Raw genomic sequence first — 27,931 nt, 5'->3', positions numbered from 1 at the left:
CCAAGGCACTTAGAATATCACCTCTATGTGTCTTTAAACATTACCTCATAGTCAGCCACCACAAGGAGATCCTTAATGTTACTCTTAGGGGCTGGAACTGGTGGAAATAGCTTGATCCATATGTGACACCTAAAAACAGGGAAGGAATTAGGTGAACATAAATAGTCCTCTTGCCTAGATTTCTACTCAAACATTAACCAAATTAGTTCCATGTGTAACCATGTTATAAGTTGAGATTCTCTGTTAGTTAAGATTTCTAAACATCTTAACATCATTGAAAACCTTGGAATGCTTCCAGGCTTTTGAGCTTCCTGGAGACAGGGAAGAGGAAACCCTAACAGTTTCACATCGGGCTTCATTGTCAGGTCTGACTTCTGAAGATGGGTCAGCGGCATTCTTTGCTTGACTTCTCATTCACTGCTCACTCTAGCTTTCCTCCTTCAACAATGACACATTCACAGTTTCTTCTCATCTTTCCTTTTCCTTTGAACTGCTGCCTATCACCCATGGGCATCTAAATATAACATGTTAATGAGTAATATCCTTTCATAGGGAGGTTATTTCCTAAGTCGTTAGGCTAAAACAGAACTTTGCCTTAGTGATTAAGAGAGGAGGGGGTACAGTCATTTGCGGGCTGCAAGGTGGGATTTTAGATCTGTGCAGCCTGTAAAGAATCTGCATTTGACTTAAGGACAGCCACTCTGGACCAGGAGCCTGAAAGCCAGGCAGAGGTCAACCCTTGACTACTGAGACCCATACGTGATGGCAGTGTGGTGACTTCAGACTTGGGTGGACTGCTGACTTTTTATAGGATATGGCAAAAGACAAGCAAGTACAGAAAGGGAAACTGTGAAAATAAAGAATACAGTGGCAAAAATCTTGGTAGCAATTAAAATATTGTTAGCAAATTTGAGGAGTGTGTGGTAGCCGAGGGTCATGCTGTGTCCTGTCTGTATGCCATGTTCTATTTCAGCCTGAAACAGCAGGCTGTAAATTCCATCTGATAATGAGCCATGTGTAAGGGTTGTACTGGAAAATCTGCCCTTGAATGTAAGGAATACCTACACTCTGCAGATGAGTGAGAAAATAAACAAGACAAAGCAGGCGGTTGCTGGAAACACAATGAGACGCCATTCTGCCAAGGGCTTCTTCTCCTTTCCTGGTGAGAGGGAAAGAGAGACAGAGAAAAAGCAAAGTCAGAACCAGGGAAAATTATCAACATGGTAAGGATGAGTCATCAGAGGGGCTGGTTTATGTTGAAAGTGCTGGGGGGTGGTAGGCAAGGACAAGTGATTGAACACTGAGACTCAGGTGTCTCTTCTGCTGAAGGAGCTAATACGCATCCCACAAGGCTGTTATAAACGGGAAAGGAAACCAGGGCAGTGAGGCCTTATAAATATTATTAACTTCATCAGGAGTAATTCAGCCAATCAACCAGTGTTCTAGAGTCCACTTCTACCCTGTGCCGCCTGGACACGAGCGCTTAGAGCATGAGATGAGTAGTAGGGTCTTAGGTAGCAAAGCTCCAAAAGCAGACGGCTCCTAAATAACTTCATTACACTGCAGCGAAACTGTTTTTACCCACTTTGAAGTGAAACTTTGAAGAAAGTATGAGAAAAAATTCAGTTAGCAGTGCATGTGTTAAAGTCTACAATGAGTGCTTTACGGCTGTAATTATCCTCAGAGCGCCTTTTACCCTCACCCCCTTTCCCACAGATCAGGAAGTAAAACGTTGTCATTGTCAGCACAGGAAGCTTTTTGCACGCCATCCTAACCTCTAATTTGTTCCTATTCTGTATTCAAGGGATTCTTCTATGGACTTTAAAGACTACATCAGACTGTGAGAGGGATGGGCGTTCGGTGCTGTGTGTCCGTTGGATTTTAGGAAGGCGCTCCTGAAAAACCAAAGGTCCCTGACTAAATGATGTTGAGAAAAGTAGTGTCCTTGCTAATCTGCTTTACTCACTTTCAGAAAACAAAAGCAAATCCTGAGCTATATTCAGTTCTCTTTCCTGGGAAAAAGATGACTCACTCATTGTACATATATACTCACAGACATACATATGTTCATACATTTAGCAAGTGTCTGCTAGGCTCTTGTCAGGTATACAAGTTACTGTGACATGGGTTAACAGAGCACATTTGGTACCTCCCATCCTACAGCTCGGAGTCAATCAGGGGAGATCTGCCGAAAGCAAAGTGTGACTCAGGCCATGATCTTATGATAGCTGTACTATGTAGGCATTGTGGTAAGGTTCAAACAATGCTACATGTGGAAAAAACGGTTCCAAACCTCAGTTTGCTCTAATTTCTTCTACAAAACAACAAGTGCATATAAATGGCAATTTTGAGCATTTGTGACTATCTAGGTTTTCAACATAAAACAAAACAAAAAACATCTCAAGTCATTCAAAATGCACACACTGTTAAGTCTCACAGGAGACAGCTGTCTGGACTTAATGCTAATAGTTCTTGTTTGTCCCCATCTCTTCCTCAGTACCTTCTTGGCATCTTTGGTCAGGTTTCTTCTCTACCTTCCCAAAGCTTTCATCTCTTCTTTTCTGCTTTCAAACATTCAGGGTCCTTCATCTTGACTAGACTATGGCCCTGCTCAGTCATCTTCCACAGCTCTCATCACATACTTTCCGCTCTCGCTGCCCAGGCTGGTGTCTTGAATAAAGATGCAATCTGCTGTGCTGTCATGCCTCAGGAACTATTTTTGCAGTCCCCGGTAATGTCTTCCTAGAGCAACACCAAAGACCCCTTGTTTCCTGTCCTGACTTGATGTCTTCTGATCTTGCCCATAAATTTCTTCTTTTCTTTTAACATAATCTTTGTGGAAGGGTCTTGTGTACCCCTAGACTGACCTCAAATTCAATACACAGTGGAGGATAGACTTGAAGTTCTGGTCTTCCTGCCTCCATTTTTTTTCCTGTGTAGTGCTCCACAACCCATAGCTTATGTCATGCAAGGGATCAAATCCATTGCCTTATGAATGCTAAGCAAACTCTCTACCAAGTGTGGAACATCACCAGTACATACTTTAAAAAAGTTTATTAGCATATATTAATTGCTCAAAATCTCAGGATTCATTACGACATTTTTATATATGCATAATATACTCCTATCATATCTGCCCCATTGCCATTTTGAATTCAACCTGACCACAACTGAGCTAAGGGAAGCCACAGCTCTTTACTGAGATGGCCCCATTCTTCTATGATACTTCTTTCTTTTAAAATTGCAGCTGGGCGCCTTTCAGTGCATCCCTTGACTGTTTCTGATCAGTATGCTCTTTGAGCACTGAAGAGTGTGTTTGTTTGTCAGGCCTATCTATTTTAATTCTATGAAACACACAGTGTTTTCTTTTGTCCTGCCCTTGCCCTGACTTGTAGTCATAGGAATAGATTATAAAAATCCCCATAGCACAATCTCACAAACTCATTGAGCCTTTTGCAAACCTGAGAATAGTCACAACCAAATTTGTGTTCTTTGTTTCATCAAACCTGTTCTCAGCCAGGCACGGTGCTGCTTGGCCATAGTCTCAGAACTTTCATTGCCAAGGTAGAAGGATGACACTCCTTCCCCCATGGGAAGTAGGGAGAGCTTGCCTCAAAACAAACAAAAGGAATAAAAATAAACAACCAAAAATTACTTCTTTCACCAGCTTCTCCATTTCAGTCTCTGTCCTTCCAAGACCCAAACCCGAATCTTTGGCGCTACATTGACTGTTTCCAATTTTTATAGCCCCTGTTTCTTCTTCACCCCCTTCGTATATATGAGCTCTATGTAAAATCACACATGTAAAGCTCCATGCTTCTGATTCCTGCATCTATTCTTGCTTAGTCTGGAGATATGTGCTCTAGACCCAGCTTTCAGTAAAAGTGGACATCTTGGGGCTTGGTAGCCTCACCTCAAACCAAGTTTAAAACACAGGCTCCTTCCCATCTCTCCCTCACAGAAATGGTTTTTTTTTTTTTGGTAGTATTTACTCTACCCAGGGCACCATAACATCATTGCACAGCCTTTAAACAAGACTAATTCTACAGAAGCAGGATCATTAACTGCTAATAGTTTGAAAGTTATAAAGTATAAAAATAGAAAAGTCATTCATAAGGATTAACTAAGAACTTACTCTCTACAAATATTTTATATGTCCTTTTTTTAAAAAAAAAGTGGACAGACACATTGTACACTTTTAATTTACTTCCAGAAGCCACTGTGTAAATGGAAAAACTGAAGTAGAGAAAGGGGGAGAAGTCACCTGAGGACGAACAACTCTCAGCTAGGGAAACTAGAAATGAAGCCCGGGATTGGCTAATGACTGAATCCCTAAATGTAATGTAGGGTTCCCAGTGCATTCTTCTCCATCTGTAAAACCGAGGGTGTGCTCTGTGTGCTGGGGCTTTACTTAGTGTATTCTAGGTGTCTCTTTACTTAATGTACCCTATGTATTTCTTTCGTTACTATATTCTAGGTGTTTATTTGTCATTAAGGAGCGCCACCGCCACACCCCAGCAAGACTGCCTTTGCTGCTGGATTTACTTCACTGTAGTAAAAGTTATTTTGTGTCAGATTATATATTTACAAGCCTCCTCTTTAACTGATGTTGGCTGCTCTGCAAACTTCCAGTGTCCTTGACCTTCCCAAGTTATCAGTCAGACTGAATCAATTTATTAAAATCCTAAGCGAGGGCTGGAGAGATGGTTGAGCAATTAAGAGCTTATACTGCTTTTGTAGAGAAATTTGCTCCCCCAAACCCACATTAGGTTATGTAGAGTCATCTAGCTTTGTAGAACCATCCATGGCTCTGACTCCAAGTGATCTGATACCTTCTGGCCACTGAAGGCACCACACATATGTACATAAACAAGCACTCAGACATACCCACATACATATACATTAAAAGAAATCTTTAAACCCCAAGTCTTTCTTTTCTTTACTTAAATGTTTTCATGTCTGTTAAAGGCAGGCATTAGCACACCCTGGAATAGTGAGACATATCTGTCACTCCAGGATTTGTGGAGCAGAGGCAGGAGGATAATCACAAGTCAGAGGCCAGCCTGGTCTACATAGTTAACTTCCAGGCCACTCAGGGCTGCATCACATGAAACTATTTGCTGTCCCTTGTTTTTCTTCTCCTTTAAGAAAGGTGTGGACAGTCACTAACCATGTTGTCTTTTCATTCCTAACTATGATACAAAGACAAACAGCAAAACTTTGAGTCTGTGAAAAGAAGAAAATGTGTTGTAAATATTATCATGGTCACACACTCAATAATTTGTGGCTCAAATTGTACAATACCCACTGGCCTGATATGCCAAGTCCTGATAACAGTGCCGTTTGTCTTCTGACCATGATTACAAAAATCTTCAGTTATCCCACTGGCTCATTTGCCCTACTTCTGACTTAGATAAGTGGAGGTTATCAGCGAGTAAGCAAAATCATGGCGGTAACTGATTTTATTTCACCCAACTAAAAAAGAAAGGTCTCACTATATGGAAATTACTGTGTAGCAAGCAGAACCATGGGCAGTGCTTGGAAGGAGTCCACCATGTGAAGACTAGAACTCATGTCCATGAACATAAGCATTGTGAGCTTCCCCTTAAAGGAAGTATGCTGGCAGGAAAATCCAGTGCAAGAAAACATGTTCACTTACTGTTGAGTAAAAGTGACTTGTAAATTACCAGCAGTTCAGTTATTTATTTAAATTTTATTTCTACTGCTTTTCAACAATTATGTCTTTTTTGATGGAAGGCTGTAGGTACCAGTGTACATGTGTGTAGATCATGGGACAACTTGTAGGAGTCGGTCCGCTCCTTTCACCATGTCTGTCTAAGGGATGGAACCTGCTCCTCAGGCTTGGCAGCAGGTGCTATTATGCACTGAGCTATCTCACCAGTTGTTTTATCAATGAAAAGGAGAGAGAGACAGAGACAGAGACAGAGACAGAGAGAGAGAGAGAGAGAACAATGATTATAAAACGATGAATCCAAGTAAGGATTCATCTTACTTGGTTGGTTGAAGGCATGGAAGGAGGGCAGGTCCCACGGACTCCACTACTCTAAAAGCTGAGATGTTTTAGATGTCCTGGAATACATGACCTCAGAGCTTTCCTTTCCTTATCTCATGGGCAAGGCTGCAGGCTTGATCATCAGGCTGGAGCTTTAGTGGGGTGGGGATAGAAAGTAAAAAGACAAAGTTCTAGGTGATGTGAATCATTTGTCTGACTTAAGGGACATTTCTCATGTGCTATTCATCTTGAGTCACAGATGTTTCTTTAAAAAGTGCTGGGCATTCTCTCGCTCAGTTATACAGAAATGAGTTTTTGAGAGGGGAAGTTGCATAGCCTGTCCTGTGGAAAAGCCCACCAGTCTACCTGCCTCATTTCTGGGTGCTGTGGAATAGCCTTCTTGCACACTCGATTTGTCAGTCGAATTGATTTAATAAAACGCTGATTGGCCAGTAGCCAGGCAGGAAGTATAGGCAGGGTGATCAAACTGAGGATGATGAGAAGGACAAGGCCAGAGTCAGGAGATGTCAGCTAGCTGCCAAGCAAACCGGACATGTGAGAAAAATGAGGGAGCAAGCCATGAGCCACTTGTCAAAGTATAAATAGAAATATGGGTCAATTTAAATATAAAAGTTAGCTAGTAATAGGCCTGAGCTATTGGCCAAACATTTATAAGTAATAGTAAGCCTCTGGTTGGTTATTTGGGATGGAGTGGTCTGGAGAGAAACATTCCATTACATCTGGGTTCTCTTCAGACCTTGCCAATTCAGCATATTCAGAGAATTTGGTCATATGGTTCTGTTGACTTTGGTTTCCATTATTTCTGACATCTCAGCCAGCTGTCCTTAAAATAAGGAACCTCACGGAAACTCTGTGGAAAGTGTACATTGGGTAGGATGGGAGGGTGACAACAGAGGCTAGGGAATCTCTAGGTGATGACAGGCTAGCTTTCTTTAGCTGCCTCTGACTGCCTTGGAAACTCCATCAAATGACTCACATCTTGGTGCTGCAGTCTCTCTGGCTCGAGAATTCTGTGATCTATTAATTGAGACTGATGGCTCTGCGGAGGTGAATTTGATGCCTAGGCTCATTCTGCCTTAGTCCATACAAGTTTGTACCTTGATGGCCTCAGTATTGATTTTGAATCTGACTCTGACTCAACAATAGGTTTCAAGCAAAAGCACTAATTAGTAAATTGACGGAGCTCTTCACATAAAGCAGCCCTGCTGTGTCTTTAAACTGGCAGGTGGTGGGAGAAGTTTAAATGGCATCAACAGGGTTGGGTAATTAAGATGGTGTCAATATGTTAGTCTATGATACAGGCTTTAACTAGCTTCCTGTGGCGTTCCTCTTTTTGGAGGGTGAAGCGCTGCTGTCACTCAGGAAAGGTTTCCAATTCAAGCAAAAGTCAAAAGTCACCTCCTGTGACTGTGAGCTTTCGATGGCAGCTTTCAGGTGAGATCAACTGACTGAAGGAGCCAAGGAGAAAATAACAAACAAAGGGCAGGGCAGCAAAAAGGCTCATAGCAAACCCGAGACCCACTGGAAAATGTGCAAAGCTGGTCTCTTCCGGTGAAACTGAACCCAGGTGAGGGACAGTGCAGCAAGGCCTTGGACGCCGAGCTGTGTCTGTGAACAATTTGACAAGCTCAAGACTGAGTGGAAGTCTGATGTTTTCATGACCCCTGCCAGGCCCAGACCGGATGGATCAGAACTGGGAAGGTTTCCTTCTCCTCTGCAGACTTTCCACAAAGAACCTGTGGAAAGAGCTCCCACAAACCCAGAAATCTTTTCTGGGAGTAGCTCTGGAGCCTGCCTCTGTGGACCTGCTAAAGCAGCTGCAGGCTGGCTGCAGAAGCTGCCGGTGCCTGGCAGAAGTAAGTAACTCAGACAGAGCAGTTTGGGCCTAGTTTGGTCTCTTTCTACTGAGGTGACCTTCACTGAGCAGTGCATTTGTTTCACTTTGTGTATTGCTTCTGAAGATGGGGGTAAGAGTGAACACGTTAACACATACAAAGTACTTAGCATCTGTGCCAGTCCAGAGTAGCCGATCAATTCATGTTTGTGGTAATTATGATAGGGATTAATGCATTGTGTCAGAGCAAAGGCATTGAGTTAATTTCCCTAGATCCTCAAGGGAAACCACAATTGCAGTGTTGTCAGAATCCTCAGGTTAGGAGACACAAACACCAGATAGTCTGGGTATAAAGGAAGGAAGAGTCAGAAGTTAGGGTTAGTCCCATTCCTCAAGAGTATGAATTAGCAGGACAGTGGTGGAGCACGCCTTTAATCCCAGCACTCGGGAGGCAGAGGCAGACAGATCTTTGTGAGTTCGAGACCAGCCTGGTCTACAATAATCCCAGCACTTGAGAGGCAGAGGCTGGAGGATTTCTGTGAATTTAGGGCCCGCTCTGGTCTGCAGAGCGAATTGCAGGACATCCAGGGTTGTTACACAAAGAAACCCTGTCTCATATAAACAAAAACAAACAAATAAACAAAGAATTTGAATTAAGATGAATATTGCATTGGGCTGGTGAGATGGCTTAGTTGGTACAATAGCTTATCACAAAGGATGGAAAACCTGCATTCAGATCTCCGGACCCCATATAAAGGCCTAACACAGCAGTCCAGGTATTTTTAATCCTAGCAAAACCCTGCAGAAAAATAGGAGATAGAGAAAAGAGAATATATAGAAATCTGAGGGCTAGCTAGCCTAATGTGTACAGCCACAAAGAGCCTAATACTAGGGCCAACACCAAAAGTTGTCCTCTAACTTCCACAGTGGACTGCGCCACATGTGGAGGCCCAAAAATGTGAGCCTATTTGCACCTTGTCTGATGGTCAGAGAGTTTGGAGGTTGCTCACATTTGATGACAACAATCAGAGCTACACATCTTGACTCAGGACGTGGTTACTTGGTTCATTTGACATTAAGATGGCTCATACAAGTCGATCCATTCCATCCTGGCAGATGGTCAGGACATGCAAGCATACTTCTGCTTTTTCTTTTGTAAGAAGAATGTTACCTGGGGAATGGCTGCCTTCAGGATACTTGGTCTAGAGTGGGTTCACTACCTAAACAACAGAATGCTAGTGACTTGACGTCTCAAAGCATTGAACCAACTGTATGGGTTGTCCTTTGTATCATGTTAAAGAAGTCTTTTATTGCCTTCGTCCCCCTTTTGTATTGGGGTATAAAAATGTATGGAAAATTAAACTCAGGCGATTTCAGTATTCACTGAAACTCTCTCCCGGTACTATTCTACAGTTTCTGTTTTATTATTTTCATGTCTTCACACTCTTATATTTCTGATCCCCATGTTCCCGCCCTGGCAAGCGGTATTTTTGTTGAGGCTGGTCCCCGACAGGCACATGCAGGCCCATACTCACGCCCCATAAACAAACACACAAACATATGTGCTCACACATTACACACACAAAAGGCATAGAGTACACAACGTGGACTTATTCAGACAAAAATTGCCTGCAGAGGTCGATGGAAACAGTCACAGTGCTTGGTCTAGATGGAACCTGAGTAGGACAAGAACTAGCCTAATGTCACATCTCTGTAGCGGTCTACATCCCAATCCAGGTCTACCTCCGTGCCTCCGTTTCTCTGGCTGGACATCACAAATGGGACAAGGGGTGTCAGTCAGCATACATAGGAGTAAAGACAATCTTTTTGCCAAGTTCCAGGCTACGGCCCAGCTCTTACCAGCCTTGAGAATACCCTTGTCTTCTTTTCCCTATCTATTTAGTGAAAAAATGATATTTGGGCAGATATTCTAAATACTGTAAGCTTGCCTCTCACAGGGCGAGGCCCAGGGATAGAGTCCATCCTTGACCTAAATTGGTAAGCATAAAGGATTGATTGGTGTGGCCACCAAGAGAAGTGGGCACATCTGAAATAAAACAAAACAATACAAACCAAAACAAACAAACAAAAGCCTTGGCATTAAGGGACAATGCCTTAAAGCTTATTGCTGCTCTTTCTTCAAGACAGTGGGACAGCCCACAGAGCCAAGGTGGTCCAGCCTGAGGCTTACCAGGCAAGATTCGTCCAGCCTTGAAACCACAGAAGCCTGAGTCAAAGGAAGCCGTTTGCCTCTACTACAGGGTCTACCAGCTGAAATCCCCTGCTTTCAAAGAAAAACCCGAAGTCACAGGTGTGACAGAAGCCTGTCTGGGGTTTTCCTTGTCGCTCCTGGGCCACCTGCTTTCCTTCCAAGCATCTTTTCTTTCTGCCTTGAACCAGAGCTTCCCTCCCTTCTCTTACCTCATGAGGCTTTGAATCAGCAGAAGTCTTTCTGGAAGCCCAAAGAAAATGAAGCTGGCTCTTTTCCTTGTACCTGTTTTCCCTTTCTTCTTCCCTTTCCTGGTTTGTACCTTATCTCACCACAGTGGGAGAATTTAAGAAGAAAGGGCTGGGACAAAGGAGAGAGACAGAGAAAGGCAAAGAGACAGACAGATGAAGAGGAGCCTGGGAGAAACCTACAGGCACAGAAGAAAGAAGGGGCAAGAACTAGAGCTTGAGGTTCTCTGATAGGCTGTAAAGCATGAAGGAAATGCGCTCAATGCTATAACATAACGCCCCTCTCCTCCCAGCTTTTGAGACTACACCTTCAGGTAGAGGTAAATTGCTTCACACCTCTGTGATAAACACCAAGCCAAAGCAAAAAGTCTTCCCTCCATCCAGCACACACTCATACATGCCACATTGGTTTTTGCTTTGCTCTGACCACCATACATATCGCACACACACCAACTCACATATAGCAGGAAAATGCAAGCTAGGACCCTCCAATGAGTAGCATGTCTTTGTTGCTGAGGGATTTGTCCCAAAGACAGCAGCTGTCACCCTGTGGACAGTGACCACACTGCTGACTGAGTGATGTGAAAACTGGTGTGGCTGACTTGTTCTGTTCCCCATAAGTGCATCCATCTTAATTCTGAAGAAAGCTTTGGGATAACACACATTTTCACAGACTTCTAGTAATACCAGGTCCAGACTGGCAGATACAGTCTTCAGTGAGGGTGAAGCAAATGAAGGGGGCGTCCAGTGACTGTCAAACTAACCTCTTACCAAGGAAAAGCTACAGATAAATGCAGCCAACACTCTCCTTTTCCATAGAGCAGTACTGCTTGCACCACAGTTAGGATCAGAAGGTCACAGAGTGGAAAAGAGAAGAAGACGTGGAAAAAAACAGTAAGTTTCAGAGACCAGGGTCCAGGACACAAAGATTTTTAGTAAACAGATGGCAGAGATAAGAACAGAACAGAACAATCCGGAACTTCTAGTTTGAGGAGAAAGAACTTGAAATTGGGAAGTTCAGCTCTTAAAGCAGAAGCCAGCTGCTGGAGGGCAGTTGATAAGAAAGACTGAGAAAACAAAACTGCTACTATTGTTTATTTGTTAGAGAGAGAGACAGAGAGAGACAGAGGGGGGGAGGGAGGGAGGGAGGGAGGGAGGGAAGGAAGGAAGGAAGGAAGGAAGGAAGGAAGGAAGGAAGGAAGGAAGGAAGAAGGAAAAAAATCTATACTCTGAAAATTCCAAGGCAAGAGGGCAGACTCAAGGCAAATCTCAAGCAGACAGAGAGAGTTTATTTACTGCTCACTGCATCTACAGCCCCTGTGCTTGCTGGACTGACCAGAACCTTGCCAACCAGAATGAAAGCCACCTCCCCCAAGTCCAGCTCTCTCCCATCATCAATCCAATTTCCTGTGTCTCATTCTTCATGAAGTAACCTTGGGCTATAATGGGTTAATTAGTGAAACTATTCTAATTTGCTAATTGGTTCATATGGCACTTATTTGGGGAAAATTATACATTAATAATTACTTCTTGGCTATTTGACAATGATTGAGTCATTTATTATCTTCAGGCTACCATTTCCTTACCTTAATTAAAATAATGGGGTAAACATACTGTCAAAGGCACGGGGTGGTATTTCAGTTGAGCCCGGTAGTGAAAATCCAGGAGGACTCCCAGGGGCCATTTATAAGGCGAGGTAGGAGAAGTGGAAGAGCGTCTGAAGGAAATGAACACAGCAGCAAAACTGCCTGAGAGACTGCAAGCCGAGCATAATTATTACTGCATCCTCCAGGGGTGAGGAAGAGCCATGCACAGTGTCCCTGAGGGGCTTGGACTTCCTACGATGTTTATTAATCATCTTGATGAAAACGGAGAGTCTGCATTGATTAAATTCACTAATGATCGTACGCTGAGCAGGGGAGTAAATTCCAGAAAGGATGGATTTATAAGGTAAGCACTAATATTAATCAGCTCGTCTTCATGAAACGGGTGGCAATAAATGAAATAGGATTTGCAGTAGCAAATGACAATGAGGTGCACCTGGGTGGGGGGGAATCTAATGAGGCCAGATCCAGGCCAGGAGGCAGTTATTCTGGAAACGGTAAGAGAGAGGGAGAGTGAAAAATGAATAATAAGTTAACAGCAAGCTTGAAATAAACTCTTAAGATGGATCACAATCTTACTCCCAGGCCTTTGGTAATGAATGTTGAGAGTGGAGCCAGAGCTTGAATGGCAGAGTTAGAAGCTACCAGAGAATGAAGTATCACTTCTACAGGTGTGGAAACTGAGGCCAGAAAGGTCAGGTGTTTGGAATTAGATCGAAGTAGTAAAACCCAGACTAGCAAGCTCCTTCACTCAGTCCCCCATATGGTAGTAGAGACTATCCTCCCTTTTACAGTCTGAGTTTATTCCCAGAATCCTTCTCAGCATTGAACTGTGTCCACTGATTACCTAGCCATCTCTGACTTGGATCATTGAACTACGTCCTGGCAGAGCCATGGCTACAAATCTGATTTTGCCTTCTGCTGCTTCCTTGCCCTCTTGAGTTCTAAAGTGTTAATAATCAACACAAACTATAACTTCAAGACTCGAGCGCTCAGCAATCACCACTGATTTCTTAGTCAGGATTCTGACTTTGGTCTCTACCCTATTCATCTGATGTTACTTATCCCCCAAATTTGTTTAGGTTGCAATATAGAGACAATAATGAGAACCATCAACAGTTTCAGACCAATGAGGGTTGTACACTTGAGAAACACATAACACATAATCTGTAAAAGGAATCCATAAAGTACAAATAAAAGAAGTGTCTGTCACAGGATTTGACAAAATTAACAGATCTAGTTTCAAAGTCCCTGAGACTAATGAATCTTAGTTTTCTCTTGGGGCACAGAGCAGGCTTTATTTGTTCAAATGAAGTGTATCTGAGAGAAGTCCTGTGTGTACCAGGTCAGTTTATTTCAGCTGGGGAGAAAGGGAGGGTCAGGAAGATTCACCTCAGAATTATGAGGTAAGTGAGTCTGTCCATCTTTCGGTTCCCTCTGCTTGCCTTTCAGTTCCTCTCTTCAGGAAGCTCATGATGCTGATGCTGCTCTGCAAACACACACACACACACACACACACACACACACACACACACACACACACACACCAGTGCTGTCATGGCACCGAACAAGGCAGTGCTGGTTGTACACTGAACAACTGTAGGGCATGCCACAGGAGTTAGGGGCAGAATTCTCGGGACCCAGATCAGTGTTCCACCTCTCGAGTCCTTCTACCATCCCTCTCTCCCCTGGAAAAATACCCGATCACATCAGCACTTACTCACAACCACACCAGCAAATGGTTCGCTGCCCAAGAATTTCCAAATGACCCACCTTGAAGTCTGAGTGAATAAATTACTGTAATAGAAAATTTTAGCATGTGCCCGAAATAAATTTCTCTTTAAGTATGCTGTCCAAATTGTTCAGGAAGATCCCTTAGGTTTTGTAAGAGGTAATGTAATCAGCTAGAATCACAGAGTCCTCTACGCCAGTCTAATTTGCTAAGCACCTTGCAGCATGTAGGATCCTGTCACACATGACAGGGTGCTAAGAGACTGAGTCCTAAAATATTAATTTAGGGTTCACCCCATCTTGGATGCTTGTAGAGGTAAGCAAAGCACCCAAATATTCCAAATATACATCCTTATGCGTTTCTTGGTAAATTTAACTAAGAGACTATATGAAAATCATCTAGGATGGTGTTTTGCAATTATCTACATATACCAGTAATTTCCTTTATCCAAAAAATGCACTCCTTTATCCATGGTTACCTCCCATTCCCTGTCACTTGTCATGTATGGTACTCATTTTATTTGCCAAATAAACCAGTCAATTTGATCACAAATAAAAATAGGTGTAAAACCAACACATATGCCTAAGAAATACCCAGATATTACTAGACAGACTTACTATCTATAAGGTTAAAAGTTTGATGGACCCTAATATTATTTAATTTTAAAATAATTTTGAAAGGAAACAAATAAATAAATTCACACCTGAGTGTGGTAAAATTATGGTGATGTGGACCTTTCCAAGGCCTAGAGACGAGGAGCAAAAGAGGATGGGTGTATTTCAAACAGTCAAAAGGAACAAGCTTATGACACACAACTTGGCATCTTGACTGGGCTGTGATGTGAATGTTAACACTGCATAAGACCAAACATAAATAATTAATAATTATTTATTAAACATAAATAATAAATAATTATACATTAAATTCTAAGGCTCTGAGAAAGATGCAGGGTCATCAATGCCAATTTTGTAGTTTTAAAAGTATACTATAGATTTTGCAAGATGCTGCCACTGGGAGGAACTAGGTCAAAGAAAGGCTGGATATCTGTTTCTTTCCACAGCTTACGAACCTGCAATTGTCTGAAAATAAAAAGTGTATTCTAAATGATAAGATAGGGACTGGGGAGATGCCTCAGCAGGTAAGAGCACTTGCTGTTCAAGTGTAAGGGACTGAGTTCAAATTCCCAACACCCATATGAAAAGCTGGGCAAGGCTGCGTGGGGACATGCGAGCACAGCACTGCTGAGGGCATAGGTGGGAGAATTTCTGGGGCTTACTGCATACCAGCCTCACTCCAGTTTCAACAAGAGACTCTGTCTCAAGGAAACAAGGCAGAGAGTGATAGAATAGAATCATGACATCCTCCTTTATCCTTACAGGCACACACATTGCACATACCTGCATATCCACACACATGTGCATACAGCACACACTCATGCATGCACACACACACACTCACAATATGAAAAGAAGACAAAACGGAAAAATCTAAATAAAAATAATTGAGCAAAAGCAAAATAGTCCTGGGAAGGGCTTGTGCTAGGAAGACAGTGGGACACTCTTTCCTAGAACACACGTGTCTAGTTGAAGACAAAGTAGACGGATGAAAAATGAGGCAAAGATGAAGCCATTTCAAGACCTAAATGAACAAGTGTACTTTCCAGAATTATCTGTTGCCACTGCTTTTAAATACACAACAGGAACTCACCCACATAAATAGGTTGACTCCACTCGCCCCAGCTTCCAGATGCTCTGCAAAATGAGCTCACAACTGCTCTCACTTGAATAGAGTATGTAGATACATCATCAATTTTTGAGATGAATTTGTTGGTGGCCAGTTTTTCCATCTAAATGGGGGAAATTAACATTACAATAATGCCTAGACATACAATTTTTGCAGAACACCAGTATGGGAGGTCTCATGTAGGTAATGTGACTCATTATTTAGCAAATAATCTAAAATCAAAAGGGCATAGTCATGAGTTTATTCTACACTGTTCCAGTGTGAGGTCTTGGCAGTTACCCTGAGGGAGAAGGTGATCTTGTAACTAAAATATACAAAATGGCCAGCTGAAGGACTAGGTGAAGTTGTGTAGACAGAATAATATTTCCTATGGAAAGATTGGAGTCATCTTCAACACCATACATAATCTCTGTTACCTTGTCCTTCCTCATTGGTAAGTCATAGTACTAAACAGCATGTATTTTGTGCCTGTTAATCCCTGCCCAATGGTCACACCCTGTGTAGGCTTTCTGCTTTATTGCTTGGATGGTCCTAATAGCTCACATCTCTGTAGCCGCATGCTCCCCACTCCCACCCAGCTTTCACACTGCCACCGAGATTACCCTTCGACCCTGTAAATGCTACATTTTTCGATCATGTAAAATCCTTTGATGCTGCTCATTGTCCATGGCCGTGGTTTTAAAGTTGTCAGCTTTTAGTAAAAAACCTCACAGAGCTACTCTGAAGTTCCTATTCTAGTAGAGTTACAAGTCTAGTCTTAGCCTTGTGTGGAGGCCAGCTCAGTCACTACCTCTTAACTGAGGGAAGCATGCAGTCTCAAGCCTCTGGTACACCCTAGCAGGGACAGTGTGGTTGTGGACTGGTACAGGCCAGGAAGTGCTGATTGCCGCTATATGATAAGATCTGTGCAGGCAGTGAGAGCCCTGTTTAGAAATGGAGAACCGTTGGACATGACTGTAAACGTCCAAGCACATAATCAGTTGGTTTGTATTTTCATATCTTTGGCTGTATTTGTTTTGTTTGTTTCCTAGCTGGTCCTTATTGAATGTATTTTATAAAACTGCTAATCTATGGCAGATTAGAAATTTACAAGAGAAAGCCAGTCCTTCACAAGAATATTTCTGGAAACACACCCCATGATGTCCTTCTCTCTTTTATTCAGTAGGTGAGGTTCTGTCTGACCCTTCACTCCAGCTCTGGTTGCATTCAGTTCCAAGCTGTAGAGGCTGACAAGGCTGTTTCCCCCCCCCCCTCTTCTGTACTCTGTTAATCTTTCCTTAGGTACAGAGGCTCTGGTGCCATTTACCAGAGCAGGACTCATATGTCTATTTATTTTTATTTAATTTATTTATTTTTATTGTATTTTGCTGTTGGCAGAGGCTGCTTGTTTGCTTCCTGACAATCCAGACCCAAAATAATCACACAGAAACTATATTTTTTGCAATACTGTTTGGCCAATACCTTAAGAGTCTTTCTTGCTAGCTCCTATATCTTAAATTAACCTGTTTTTATTAATCTGTGTATCACCATGTGACTGTGGCTTACCAGGCAAAGGTTCGACATCTGTCTCCTCTGGTGGCTACATGCCTTCTCACTGACTCTGCCTACTCTCTCTATATATATCTGTATGTATGTCTGTGTGAGGAACCAGACAGCTATAAGAGACCATGTGGGTGCTGGAAATTGAACCTGGGTCATCTGGAAGAGCAGTCAATGCTCTTAACCACTGAGCCATCTCTCTAGGCCCATACCCACCTATTTTTATGTGAATTACCTGCTTGGCAGATCATATGAAAGTAGTATGCCCCATGATATAGCACAAAATTTAAAATTAATATAACATATGAATTAGTCTATTTCGGACTACAAAAAAACAAGGCCTTATTTCTCTTTATGTATTACCCTAAGAAACCTATTTGTAGATAGTGGTTAAATTTAATTAAACTGTGTTTACTTTGTTTCTGTTACTTATTTTTGCATAGTAAAATATTTATTTGTGTATATGTATTGTGTATGCCCCAGCATGGATATAGAGGTGAGAGGACAACTTGAGGCTGTCTCTTCTCTTCTTCCACCTTGTAGGCTCCAGGAACTGAACTCAAGAAAGCTTGCTTAGCAGCAAATGCCTTCACCAGCTGGGCCGTCTCACAGGTTCTTCATTTATTTTATTTGTAGGACATGAGGTTGAATCCCAACTTCTATGTTTCTTCTTTAGCTTCATGACTGAGAAATTATTCATCTTTTTGGGGGGATGGGGCTTAATTGTCAATAAAACAGAAAACATAATTATGCAAGTTATTGTAGACATGGCATAAAATAACATAAAAAAACTCCATGGATATAAGATATGCCACCTGCACCATTGTCAAGTGTGCAGGCCAAAAATGTTGAACAGCCATGCTGTTGTGCAACCAGACTGCAACACTGTTTTCATCTTGCAAGTCTGAAGTTGCTGGTTGAGGGTGTGTCTCATGCTCTGCATGCATGAACCTCTCTCTTTAATTCCCATCATCCAATGATCAAAAATTCACAATCTGGATACTCTGTTTTCGTTAGACAATGGTTCCTCATTTTCCTTTCCCCATTTCCTGGCAGCCATTGTGCTAATTTCCGTTTACATGTGTTTTTACTAACCTTGGCATCTCACACAGGCAGAATCGTACACTATTTGTCCTTTGTGATCTGTTTATTTCGCTTTGCTTGCTGTCCTTCGGTTCATTCATGTTGCAGCATGTATCAGAGTTTTCTTTCAAAGACTGAATATTGTCTCTTTGTGTATATTAATATATATCATATTTGTTTTTCTTCTTTCTTTCTCTCTTTTTTTCGTTTGGTTTTTCAAGACAGGGTTTCCTTATGCGGATTTGGAACCTGTCCTGTTTTCTTGCTCTATTATAGACCAGGCTGACCTTGAACTCACAGAGATCTACCTCTGCCTCCCGAGTGCTGGAACTAAAGGCAGTGGGCACCATCACCGTCTGGCAATACATTCTGTTTTTCTATTCATATTCTATTGGGTTTGGCTTGTTTGTTTTCAGCTAAGAATCTTGCTATATAGTTCAAACTAGCTTCAAATTTACACCATTCCTTTCTCAGGCTCCCTCCTGGGTGCTGGAGTCAGAGATGTTTGCCTCCAAACCTGACTATATTCATGTGTTAAATATGGAGGCTGCTTCAGCTCTTCACAATTGGCTATTGTGAGTAATGCTCTTGTGAGCATGGGTGCCCAAATATCTTTTTGAGACCCTGTTTTGAAATCATTTGCATATATACCTAGAAAAAGGACCACAGGCTCTTATAATAATTCTAACTTTTGGAAAACTTGCCTTCCCATTTTCTCCAGTAGTTGTATCATTTGTATTTTTAGCAAAGCTCCTACAAATGGGTTTCATTTTATCCTTTATATTATTTTCAACTCAAAGTATGTCCTTTCAAAATGAAAGTAATGTAAGATTTGATTTATTTCTGTAATACCTGGGGCAGGTGTAAGCCAACATTGACTTTGTTGATACTTAAAAACAGCCAAAGCAGTCACTATGTTTAAAGCAGCAGCTCTCAACTTGTGGGTTGCAACCCCTTTGACAAACCTCTATATCCAAAAATATTTACATTAGGTCTCATAACGGTATCAAAATTACAGTTATTTAGCAACAATGAAAACGACTTTGTGGTTGGGCATCACCACAACATGAGGAACTGTATTAAAGGGTCACAGCATTAGGAAGACTGAGAGCCACTGTTTTAAATGTTTCACAAATAATGGGTGTCTAACATAGAATAAATGAATGATATTAAAAAGTACCTGAAAGTAGCCATTCTTTGTGTTGTGAATTTTCAATTCGTAGTTAAAGCAATGGACTGGAAAGGCAGAGACTGGTTTCTCCCATTGGATATAAAGAGAAGTTTCTTCAATTTCAACTGTGACATTCCTTGGAGGATTCACTTGATCTAGATAAGAGAAGAGATAGGTCTGTGGCAGTTCTGAAAACCCAATGATCAGGGCTGATAGCCCAACCCACCATTTCTAAGATATGCCTTTTCAAGGTTTACCATTAGGTCTCAATCAAGCGATCTCAAAGCCACAGGAAGTGAGTGGCTTCCCAAGAGGTTCTTGGTATGGCTCGCTGAGTAGATCTACACATATAAAGAACAAAATCACTACTCCAAAAGGAACTGATTGATTGACACTTTTCCCCTATTAGCTCCTTGCAAGGTGTACCCAGCATCCCTTTAACTTTCCAAGTTAGACTGTGCTCATGGACAGAACATGGACCGTTTGATCCATGTCCATTTCCCAGCAGAGGGATAGCTCTGGGTAAATCACTACTCCTTTCTGGTTTCAGTATTTATTTATTTGTATTATTGTTGTTCTGTTTTGTCATATAGAAAAAGAAGCTTCTACATAAAAAGAACAGCTTAAGCTAAATAAATCTATACAGGAGTAAAATACTTTCATACTGGTGTCAGGACCTGAGTTTGGATTCCCAGCACCCAGGTGAAAACAGCTGTAACCCCAGAGCTGGGGTTGGAGGTTGGGTAGTAGAGAGAAGTGGATCCTAGGGCCTAGTCTAACAAAAATGACAAGTTCCAGATCCAGTGAAAGTCTCTGTGCCCTACAAAATAAAGCAGAGAAGCAAGTGAGGAAGATATCCCAGGTAATCCCAGGCTTCTGCTTGGACCAGCGCACCTGCACAAATACACATCCAGCACACATACGCATATTAAGAAAAATGAAAGACAAAGAAAAGAGTGGGGAAGCAAAGAGGAAGGTGGAGGAGAAAGAGACCTGTGTACATATTGTCTAAAAGTCTAGCAATGAATCCAAACCACTACAGAGACGCAATAAAAACTGAGATGGTTAGCTTTGAAGGAGGAGCCACAGGATGGAGAAGCTTTGGACTGCGGAAGAGCAACACCTTGGGGAAGAACCTCAGAACTGTTCTGAGTACAGTCTAGTATAAGACCTGTGGACACACATTTCATGATAGCAGCCTGAACAATAAGCACTGCTATAACTTTTCCTGGTGCAATTATTCTCAACTGGAGAGAACTCCACCCTCAAAAAGGATATGTCTGAGGTTTGAATAGTCACAACTAGGATAGGGGAACCAGCAGGAAAGATACGAGTTAGAAAATTCATGGATGGGGTCAACAAGGCCACTAAACATCTTCCCATGGCTAGGACAGTTCCCTACATTGCCAAATCATCCAGTCAAATGTTTACGGCGAGTTAAAGTTCAGATGACTGCCTCAGTTTTTTTTTCCATGTTGATTATATGGTTGTTTAATATTGAAAAGTAGCAAGACGCTTTCCAATGCCAAGATTGTGCTATTGCATTATTCCGATGTTGAGTTAAGTCTGGCTTACCAATGGAATGTGGAGTGAACAGCTGATCGAAGGGCTTGATTGCAGCATGCTTGCTTGAGCCATTAATGTGTACTGCAAGCTGCTCAAACCCTTTGCTGTTGATAAATGTCCTGGGAAACCAACATGCAGTATTTCTGTTCAGTGTATCTCTGCTGTATTCTTGGCATTCTTCAGTCCAAACACCAAACCTAAATTGGGATACCATTAGTTTTGATAAGGGAAGAGGAAATGGATAATTTGCATGAGTAAAAATAGATACTGACCTATAGTATAGGAAGTACTGTGTGTCTTCAGGGGCATCCTTGCCAACAAGCCAGGTGCAGCGAAGAGACACTTGGTATGGCTTTATGTGGGTGTGACTACTCACGACAGTGTTTGTGGCACACGTCAAATTCATAACCGAGGTTCCTGAAGACCCTAGGCGACCACAAATAAAAAGAACAAAACATTGCTTTGATGGCTTATGAATTTTGTGCTTTTGCTTGAGATACTATTGATTGTGAGTGACCATGAACAACTATTTATAGAAACTCATTTGCAAAGGGCAAATTTACTGGAGAAATGAAACTAGAGCTATAGAGCCTCAGGGTTTGACCTGAAAGAACTTCGTGGCTGTGTTAGCAGAAGACATGGGGACATGTCAGTCAGACGGATATTTGAAAGTTCAAGTCTGGGGTCATGTGTCCAACAGCTTCACCACTGCAGTGCTAGGTTTGTCAGTACCTGTCTATGAGGCATTTCCCCCTGTAATGGCTGGATTCCAGTTTTTCCAGCTGTAAATGAGAGGTTAGGTCAATGAATCTCTCCAGAATCCCCTTCCCTCCTGAATTATATGAGCCATTCCTTGGTATCTATGCCTCATGAATTGCATGGATTGCTGCTCAAGAGATGCATTTGGCCATACCCCAAGATCTTACCATTACATTAGAGATCCTTAACATACGATAACTTAAAATCTGAGATTTCAAAGATTTGTTGTTTCTCAAAGGAGGTGAAAAAATATTTTGTGTGCTAGAGTCAGGGAGAACCTCCCTAAAGAGGAAACCCTGAATGATGGATAGGTTTTTATTTTTTTTCTAAAAACAGCTATAAATTAACTTTTTTCACTGTCATTGAATGTCTTTCAGTGGACACAGGGAGTGAGTGAGAAGAGAGTGCATCCTATTACCATATGGAGGTTGGAGACAGAATGCATATTATATATAACATAGACACTTATGTATCTATAAAATCATGCCTCTGTATCTATGGTATTTGTTCCAGAACATTCCCTCCATACTAAGATGGCATCTTATATGATGCTATCTTGCATATAACTTACATAGTCTCTGGTCTACTTTAAATCCGTTCTAGACAACTTAGAATACTTAATGTAAGCACTTAACAAATAGTTTCTAGATTGTCTTATTCAAAAAATGGTGGCATGAAACAATCTGTTCACGAGCAGTATGGGTGATTCAATGCTTTTGTTATAGAGTGCTTTTGAACCCCATTTAGTTGAATCCATGAATGTGTAGCCTATGGATACAGGGCTTCTCTTCTCACTCTGTGTGTGTATACATGCATGTATGCATGTGTCCACATACTAAACATCCACACAGTCTATGTGATGTCAAAGTAAGTCAGCAGTTTCCCAGCTCCAAACCAAGAAATAATTCAGTATGAATTTTCACTTGGTCAGTGGACTAAATAATATTTGATTAGTGTAAACATGTATGGGGGTCTATGGGAGTAAATTGTAGAAACTTAGCACTGAAAGGAATATCACACTGAAGAAGTTCAGCTAATCAGTAGAGGTCTAGTAATACCTTAACACAATGGCCCATATTTATATTTATTGAAGTACCTCCTTAATTGGGGGCAAGTCTGTTGGTAACTCACTGGAAAATGATGAGTAAATACAAGCACCTTTGTTGTTACCAATACAGTTCAGGGGCTTTGGTCAAGTGTGCACCAGGTTCTATTTGTTAAAGACTATTCTGCAGCCCATGATGTAGTTGGGAAGTAGAGAACCCTTTATGAACTGGGGCCTTTGGGGAAGTCTTAGTGGACAAACCTTTAAAGGAAATGATACTTGGACCCTTGCCCTTTTCATGCCTGCATCTCACTTCCTGGCTACAGACTTCTACCACCTGCTTCTAGAATGATATACTGTGTTGTTACACAGACTAAAATTAGGCCTGACAGGTCATGGATGGAAACCCCCACCAAAAGCAGAAGCTAAAATAAGAGTATTATCTTACATATTTGATATAGTAAAAAGAAAGCTGACTAATAATGCAGGAGGCAGGATCTTCTTCTCCAATGATGGAGATAGAAGAAAGACTTGGAAAACAATCATAGACATGGGGCTAAGATGTATATGATTTAGGAAGTCACATATCCCAGGATCTGATGGTCAGCCTCCTCCTTTTATTTTACTCTCGTGCTTGTGTCTGTCTGTGTTAAAATGTTTAACCAGAGTTATCTCTGCTTATGTGTATTAGAATTCCCAGCTTTCATTGAAGACCAATGTAGATACAGGGGTGTGCTTGCAGGGATGCAACATGTGGACCTGGATGGCCTATGACAGTTGTAGTTAGAATGTAGGTGCTGTGAAGGAGATTGGAAGGTGTGGCGCTGGACTACAGAAAAGTGGATTACTTTCTTTCCCATTTTGGAAAGTGTAAAATATGAAATTTAGATGTCCCATGCTGCCTTTACCTGGTGAAGCTTTGAGTTCAGCAGAAACCCAACTGCTGGCCAGGAAAAAGTGGCTTCTCCGTAGGATGCTTCTCACACTAGCTGCAAAGCCATTGTGCAGAGGGGCCACATATTTGCTTTCAGTCTTCCTGGTATTATACTAAAATAAAGCCCACCAGTGGCGGCACATAAGAGAAAACAACATTAATCAAATAGGCCTTTTAGTCCACTTTGAAAATGATAATAAATAAAATGGAATAAAGTAATTTTCTTAGGAAAGGGGCTTTGTAATATTAATATAGTTTCTCAATGACATGTGAACATAGTTCTCTTTTAATGACAAACACCATATTGTATTTAAAGTTCAAGTTCCTTTGATTCTCATCTCTAATGCCGGTCTCCTCTCTAAGAGAAACTTCTTGACATGGAATTCTTTAAAATTCCGTGTTTACTCTGAAATGGTTAATACAAATCACATCTCCCTTTCTTTCACCTTACTACAAAATGATACACAGCAGGTGTGTTAGCACATCCTTATCACAAATCCAAGAAATCAACTCAAGACTTGAGTATGTAAACATCGGTGGTCAATGAACTTGGCCTTCACCTTGGGTTTCCCAAGCCTATACCTTTACCTTGTACCATTTTTCTCACTACTTTCTTCTCATTTTATTGACATTTTAGGAGCTATATAAGCAGTACTATCAAACACATTACACTTCAGATAATGGTAAATAGTTGGAAAGATGGCTCAGTCAATGAACACAATGTCAGTGAACACGACTTCAGCTTGGGTCCCTAAAACACACGTAAAATTCAAGCACATAGCAACGTGCTCCTGTAATTCCAACACTGGGGGGAGGGCAGAGATAGGTGCATAATTGAAGTCTAGTCAGATTGATCACCTTGCAATTCAATGAGAGACTTCTCTCAAAAAAAAAAAGAAGTCTTCGAGAGGAATCAAGGGAAGTGTCAACCTGTGGCCTTCAAACCCCTGCACACACATACGCATGTGCACACACAAACACACACACGTGACGAGTGCATAACACACGTGTACATTCTTTCTCTCTCTCTCTCTCTTTCACACACACACACACACACACACACACGAGAGAAAGAGAAAAAGGGGGAGAGAGAATTTTCCTCAAGATAAAGCCTTCTATGCTACTGTTTCATTTTGAATAATAAACATGGGTCAAATTCACTTTACAGATCCTACTGGTAACATAGAAAGATCTTTAGTAATTGATTGTTATTTATCAAGAATTTCACTTTATGAGTAAAATACAGTTTAAAAATGAATATTCAATCTCCGTAATGATTGCCATCAGACCCAGCACTTACATCATCTTCTTGTGGAGCATGTATTTTCACATGATATCGTAGCTCAACATTGCTTTGCTCTTGGTCAGGGTTTGGGTCCCAGTGTAAAAGAACTTGGGCTATTCCAGTGGCTTTAATGGTAAAATTGACAGGTGGCAGAAGTAAAACTATTGATTCAAAAAACAACAACAACGAATGATGCAATCGACGTTCAACTGTCCATAAAGAGCACTCTCTGTGTACGGTGATGGAAGTGAAACTCAGGGCCGGCGAATGTGGGACAGGTATATTACCACTAGGCTCTATTCCCTGTCCTTAATGTATTTTAATTATTTATCTTATTAAGTAACATACTGGTTTGTTGTGGCTTCTGAGAATATATGACACAGAAGTAATTTGACAAACGTTTCTTTAAAGTTATTGCTTGTTCATTATCCAGGTGTTACCTGAATATTTGCATGGTTTTATTGAATATGAACAATCTACCATATTGCTGTTCATTAGAGCTGTAGTTGTCACAATAAACTTTATAACCAGTGAATGGTATGTGATAACAATTTCTAACCCCACTTCTTTCCTTTTCAGAATACTATAGAATATAAATCGAACACACCAGAGGCTGGGGAAGACATATATCAAACATGAAAAGAGTTGCCTCATGGATATCTGGTTTCCATTGCATAAAAGTACCTACTTATGTGTAAGATCAGTGACTCATGCTGTAAATGTATTTATTTCTCAGTATGAGCCATAGTCTAAAGTATCTGAGTAGAAAAAAAGGATTTGCTTTCAAAATAAAATATTTTACTTAATTAAGGTATCAGTACTTATTGTAGAAATTCTGTAAAACCTAAGCAATAAGAAGAAAGTAAAAAAAAAAATCAATCCACATCTTATTTTGTTATGTTTATCTGGGTGTATGTTTAAACAACTTCTTAAAATTTTTCACCCAAATCAGGGCGACACTATACATTGTAAAACACCCAATCTTTAACTTATTCATTTACTGAATTGTCAGTGTTTTCCATTGATGTTTAAAAGCCCTTCATGACTCTGCACCTGTGTTTGACAGGCAGAACTGTCTATGTAATTCACCTTTATTCCTGCAACCACTGGCTACTGTGACTTTTCCAATCTTAATTAGCTACATTTCGATTGGTGGTTAAGTGGGCAGTGGCTATGTGCTGGGCAGTACCTAACTAGAATACCGTCTTTATAGAGGGTTCTAGGCAGAGCTAGGCTGGTGCCATCAAGCAGTTTCCCCCTCTTAACCTCCGTCATCGTACTAAACCCTTAGATCAACAAGTTTCAGGGGGGAAATGAAAAGAAAAATGGTGTAAGTTAGCTTTTGCCTCTTGTGAAGACTTTTATGGAAGTCCCGGCGGAGGTGGGTTCAAAATGTGGCCTTCAGAGACTGCCCTCTTCCACAATGTCCATATTTACTCTTAGAATTGAATTTGCACGGTAGCATAGAATTTACATTTCTGCCCACGCCGCTTCCTTAAAATCTCAAGAGTTTATACTGTTTTATAAAAATTTCCCAATTGAATGCTTATTTCAAAGAAAATTCCATTATCTTTTTAATAATATACTTTAACAAAACAAACATTATTAGATAGAAGATCCTTACCCTTTTTGTCAGAAAGTAAGTCAGCTTGCAGTGTTGCCCAAGACCCCACAAGAATTAGTACCGTAGGCAGCATGATGGTCAAATCCTATGGGAAACGTGGAAGACAAATGTTAGGTCATCACATTGTCATTTCTAAGGAAAACTGGCTGCTACTTTCTAGCACACAATCAGGTAGTTACTTAGCAACTGCTTATGATCTCTCTGGCATGCTGGGAATGCAAACGTATGGGGCTTTGCTTTTGGGTTGCAAAATCATGGTCTGTTGGGATAGAATGACATGCAAATCATTAATTCATTGAAAAATTGCTCACAGTGTGATGGGTCGGGGCCCAATTGATGCAAAGAGACTTCTGATTTGACTCACAAAGGGTGAATTAAAGTTCACAACACACACTAGGAGAGATTCCGCTGGAATCCACTCAACAAATGTGTAGAGCTAGAAGAAAAAGAAGTAAACAGGAGAGGATTAGTATTCAGGACTTAGAGCAGGCCCCAGGATGAGAAAGGTCCTAAGCAATTAATAGCAAACATAAGCACTACCAGTTTAATTCATGTGTTTTAAAATCAGGGACTTGGTGATAGGAAGTCCTAGGTTCGACCCCCATCACCCTTTCCCTTAACGTCAATATGACAGGAAACTTACATTGATAGCAATGTGTAATGTGAGAAACAGAAACTTTTTTTTTTTTAAATCCAGGATAAATTTATAGTGCTTTGAGTTTGGGAGAAGATAATTTATTGTCTTAAGAACCCAAATTAGAACAGGACAGGGGAGGACAAAGAAACATGGCCACACACATGGAAAAAAAAAATCTAAAAATTTCTCCCTCCAGAAAACAACTTCACAAGGAGGTGGGTGGAGAGTAAGTATGTTAGGTTAAGGGAATGAGGAAAAACAGTCTCAGCCCTTGAGGTCAAGGATAATGCAACAGCTGGGACCTGGAGATCAGAGATTTGGAGTTTTTCCCAGAGATTTTTCTGGAGCTCGACCTTAAGGATGAAAACTGTGTGTGGCTTCCATCTGGGCTGTGCCTTCTCACTTAAAACAATTTAAGAAATTAGTTATTGATTCAGCACGTGTGTGTGTGTGTGTGTGTGTGTGTGTGTGTGTGTGTGTGTGTGTCTGTGTGTGTGAACTTGGATCACACCTCAATCTCAGACTACAAAATGTCTGATTTTGAAGCTTGATAGTAATCAAAATGACTTACAGGGCTAGGATGTAGCTCAGTGGGAGGATCTTGCTTAGAACATGGGAGACCTTGGTTAGCCCCTCAGCACTTCCACAATAAGTATTTTTTTAAGAATGAATCAATAAGAGAAGTTTTTACTTAAAAATTATTTCAGTGGCTAGACATTTTCAAAGTCTAATTCCAGTGCAGTCAAGGGTAAGACCTCCATTAAATGGATGAATTCGAAAAACGAATACCAGACACTTTTGCTTCATTATTTAATCACATCTTACAAGATCTTACTTAACATACTGTTATTACTGTTCAAGTTGGAGTAATAACGCAACAGCCA

The 27,931-nt window shown here is 41.2% G+C and overlaps 1 protein-coding gene across 10 annotated transcripts in view; it reads right to left on the bottom strand.

Annotated features, from left to right (window-relative positions):
* Il5ra (interleukin 5 receptor subunit alpha) overlaps nucleotides 1-27,931 on the bottom strand; it is a 36,908-nt gene that overhangs the window by 5,622 nt on the left and 3,355 nt on the right. For 2 of the 10 annotated variants that reach the window (XM_048438490.3, XM_048438494.3), the window contains 9 exons: nucleotides 26,411-26,495; nucleotides 24,802-24,947; nucleotides 23,476-23,614; nucleotides 21,036-21,189; nucleotides 20,773-20,960; nucleotides 19,207-19,352; nucleotides 15,369-15,507; nucleotides 1,066-1,159; nucleotides 45-129 (listed from right to left, as the gene is read on the bottom strand). In XM_048438490.3, the coding sequence (XP_048294447.2) occupies nucleotides 45-129; nucleotides 1,066-1,159; nucleotides 15,369-15,507; nucleotides 19,207-19,352; nucleotides 20,773-20,960; nucleotides 21,036-21,189; nucleotides 23,476-23,614; nucleotides 24,802-24,947; nucleotides 26,411-26,483 (1,164 nt within the window). In that variant the 5' untranslated portion in view covers nucleotides 26,484-26,495. Of the gene's footprint in view, nucleotides 1-44; nucleotides 130-1,065; nucleotides 1,160-14,531; nucleotides 14,741-15,368; nucleotides 15,508-19,206; nucleotides 19,353-20,772; nucleotides 20,961-21,035; nucleotides 21,190-23,475; nucleotides 23,615-24,801; nucleotides 24,948-26,410; nucleotides 26,603-26,721; nucleotides 26,847-27,931 lie in introns of those variants that run through there. The other 8 variants (XM_048438500.3, XM_087904454.1, XM_048438498.3 and 5 more) reach the window with 7 other exon arrangements.

The sequence above is a fragment of the Myodes glareolus genome, chromosome 3, assembly GCF_982192425.1.
Source record: "Myodes glareolus chromosome 3, mMyoGla1.1, whole genome shotgun sequence".
Classification (NCBI taxonomy): Eukaryota; Metazoa; Chordata; class Mammalia; order Rodentia; family Cricetidae; genus Myodes; species Myodes glareolus.
Note: the sequence above shows the minus strand (reverse complement) of the source record. Positions and strands in the feature narration are given on the sequence as shown.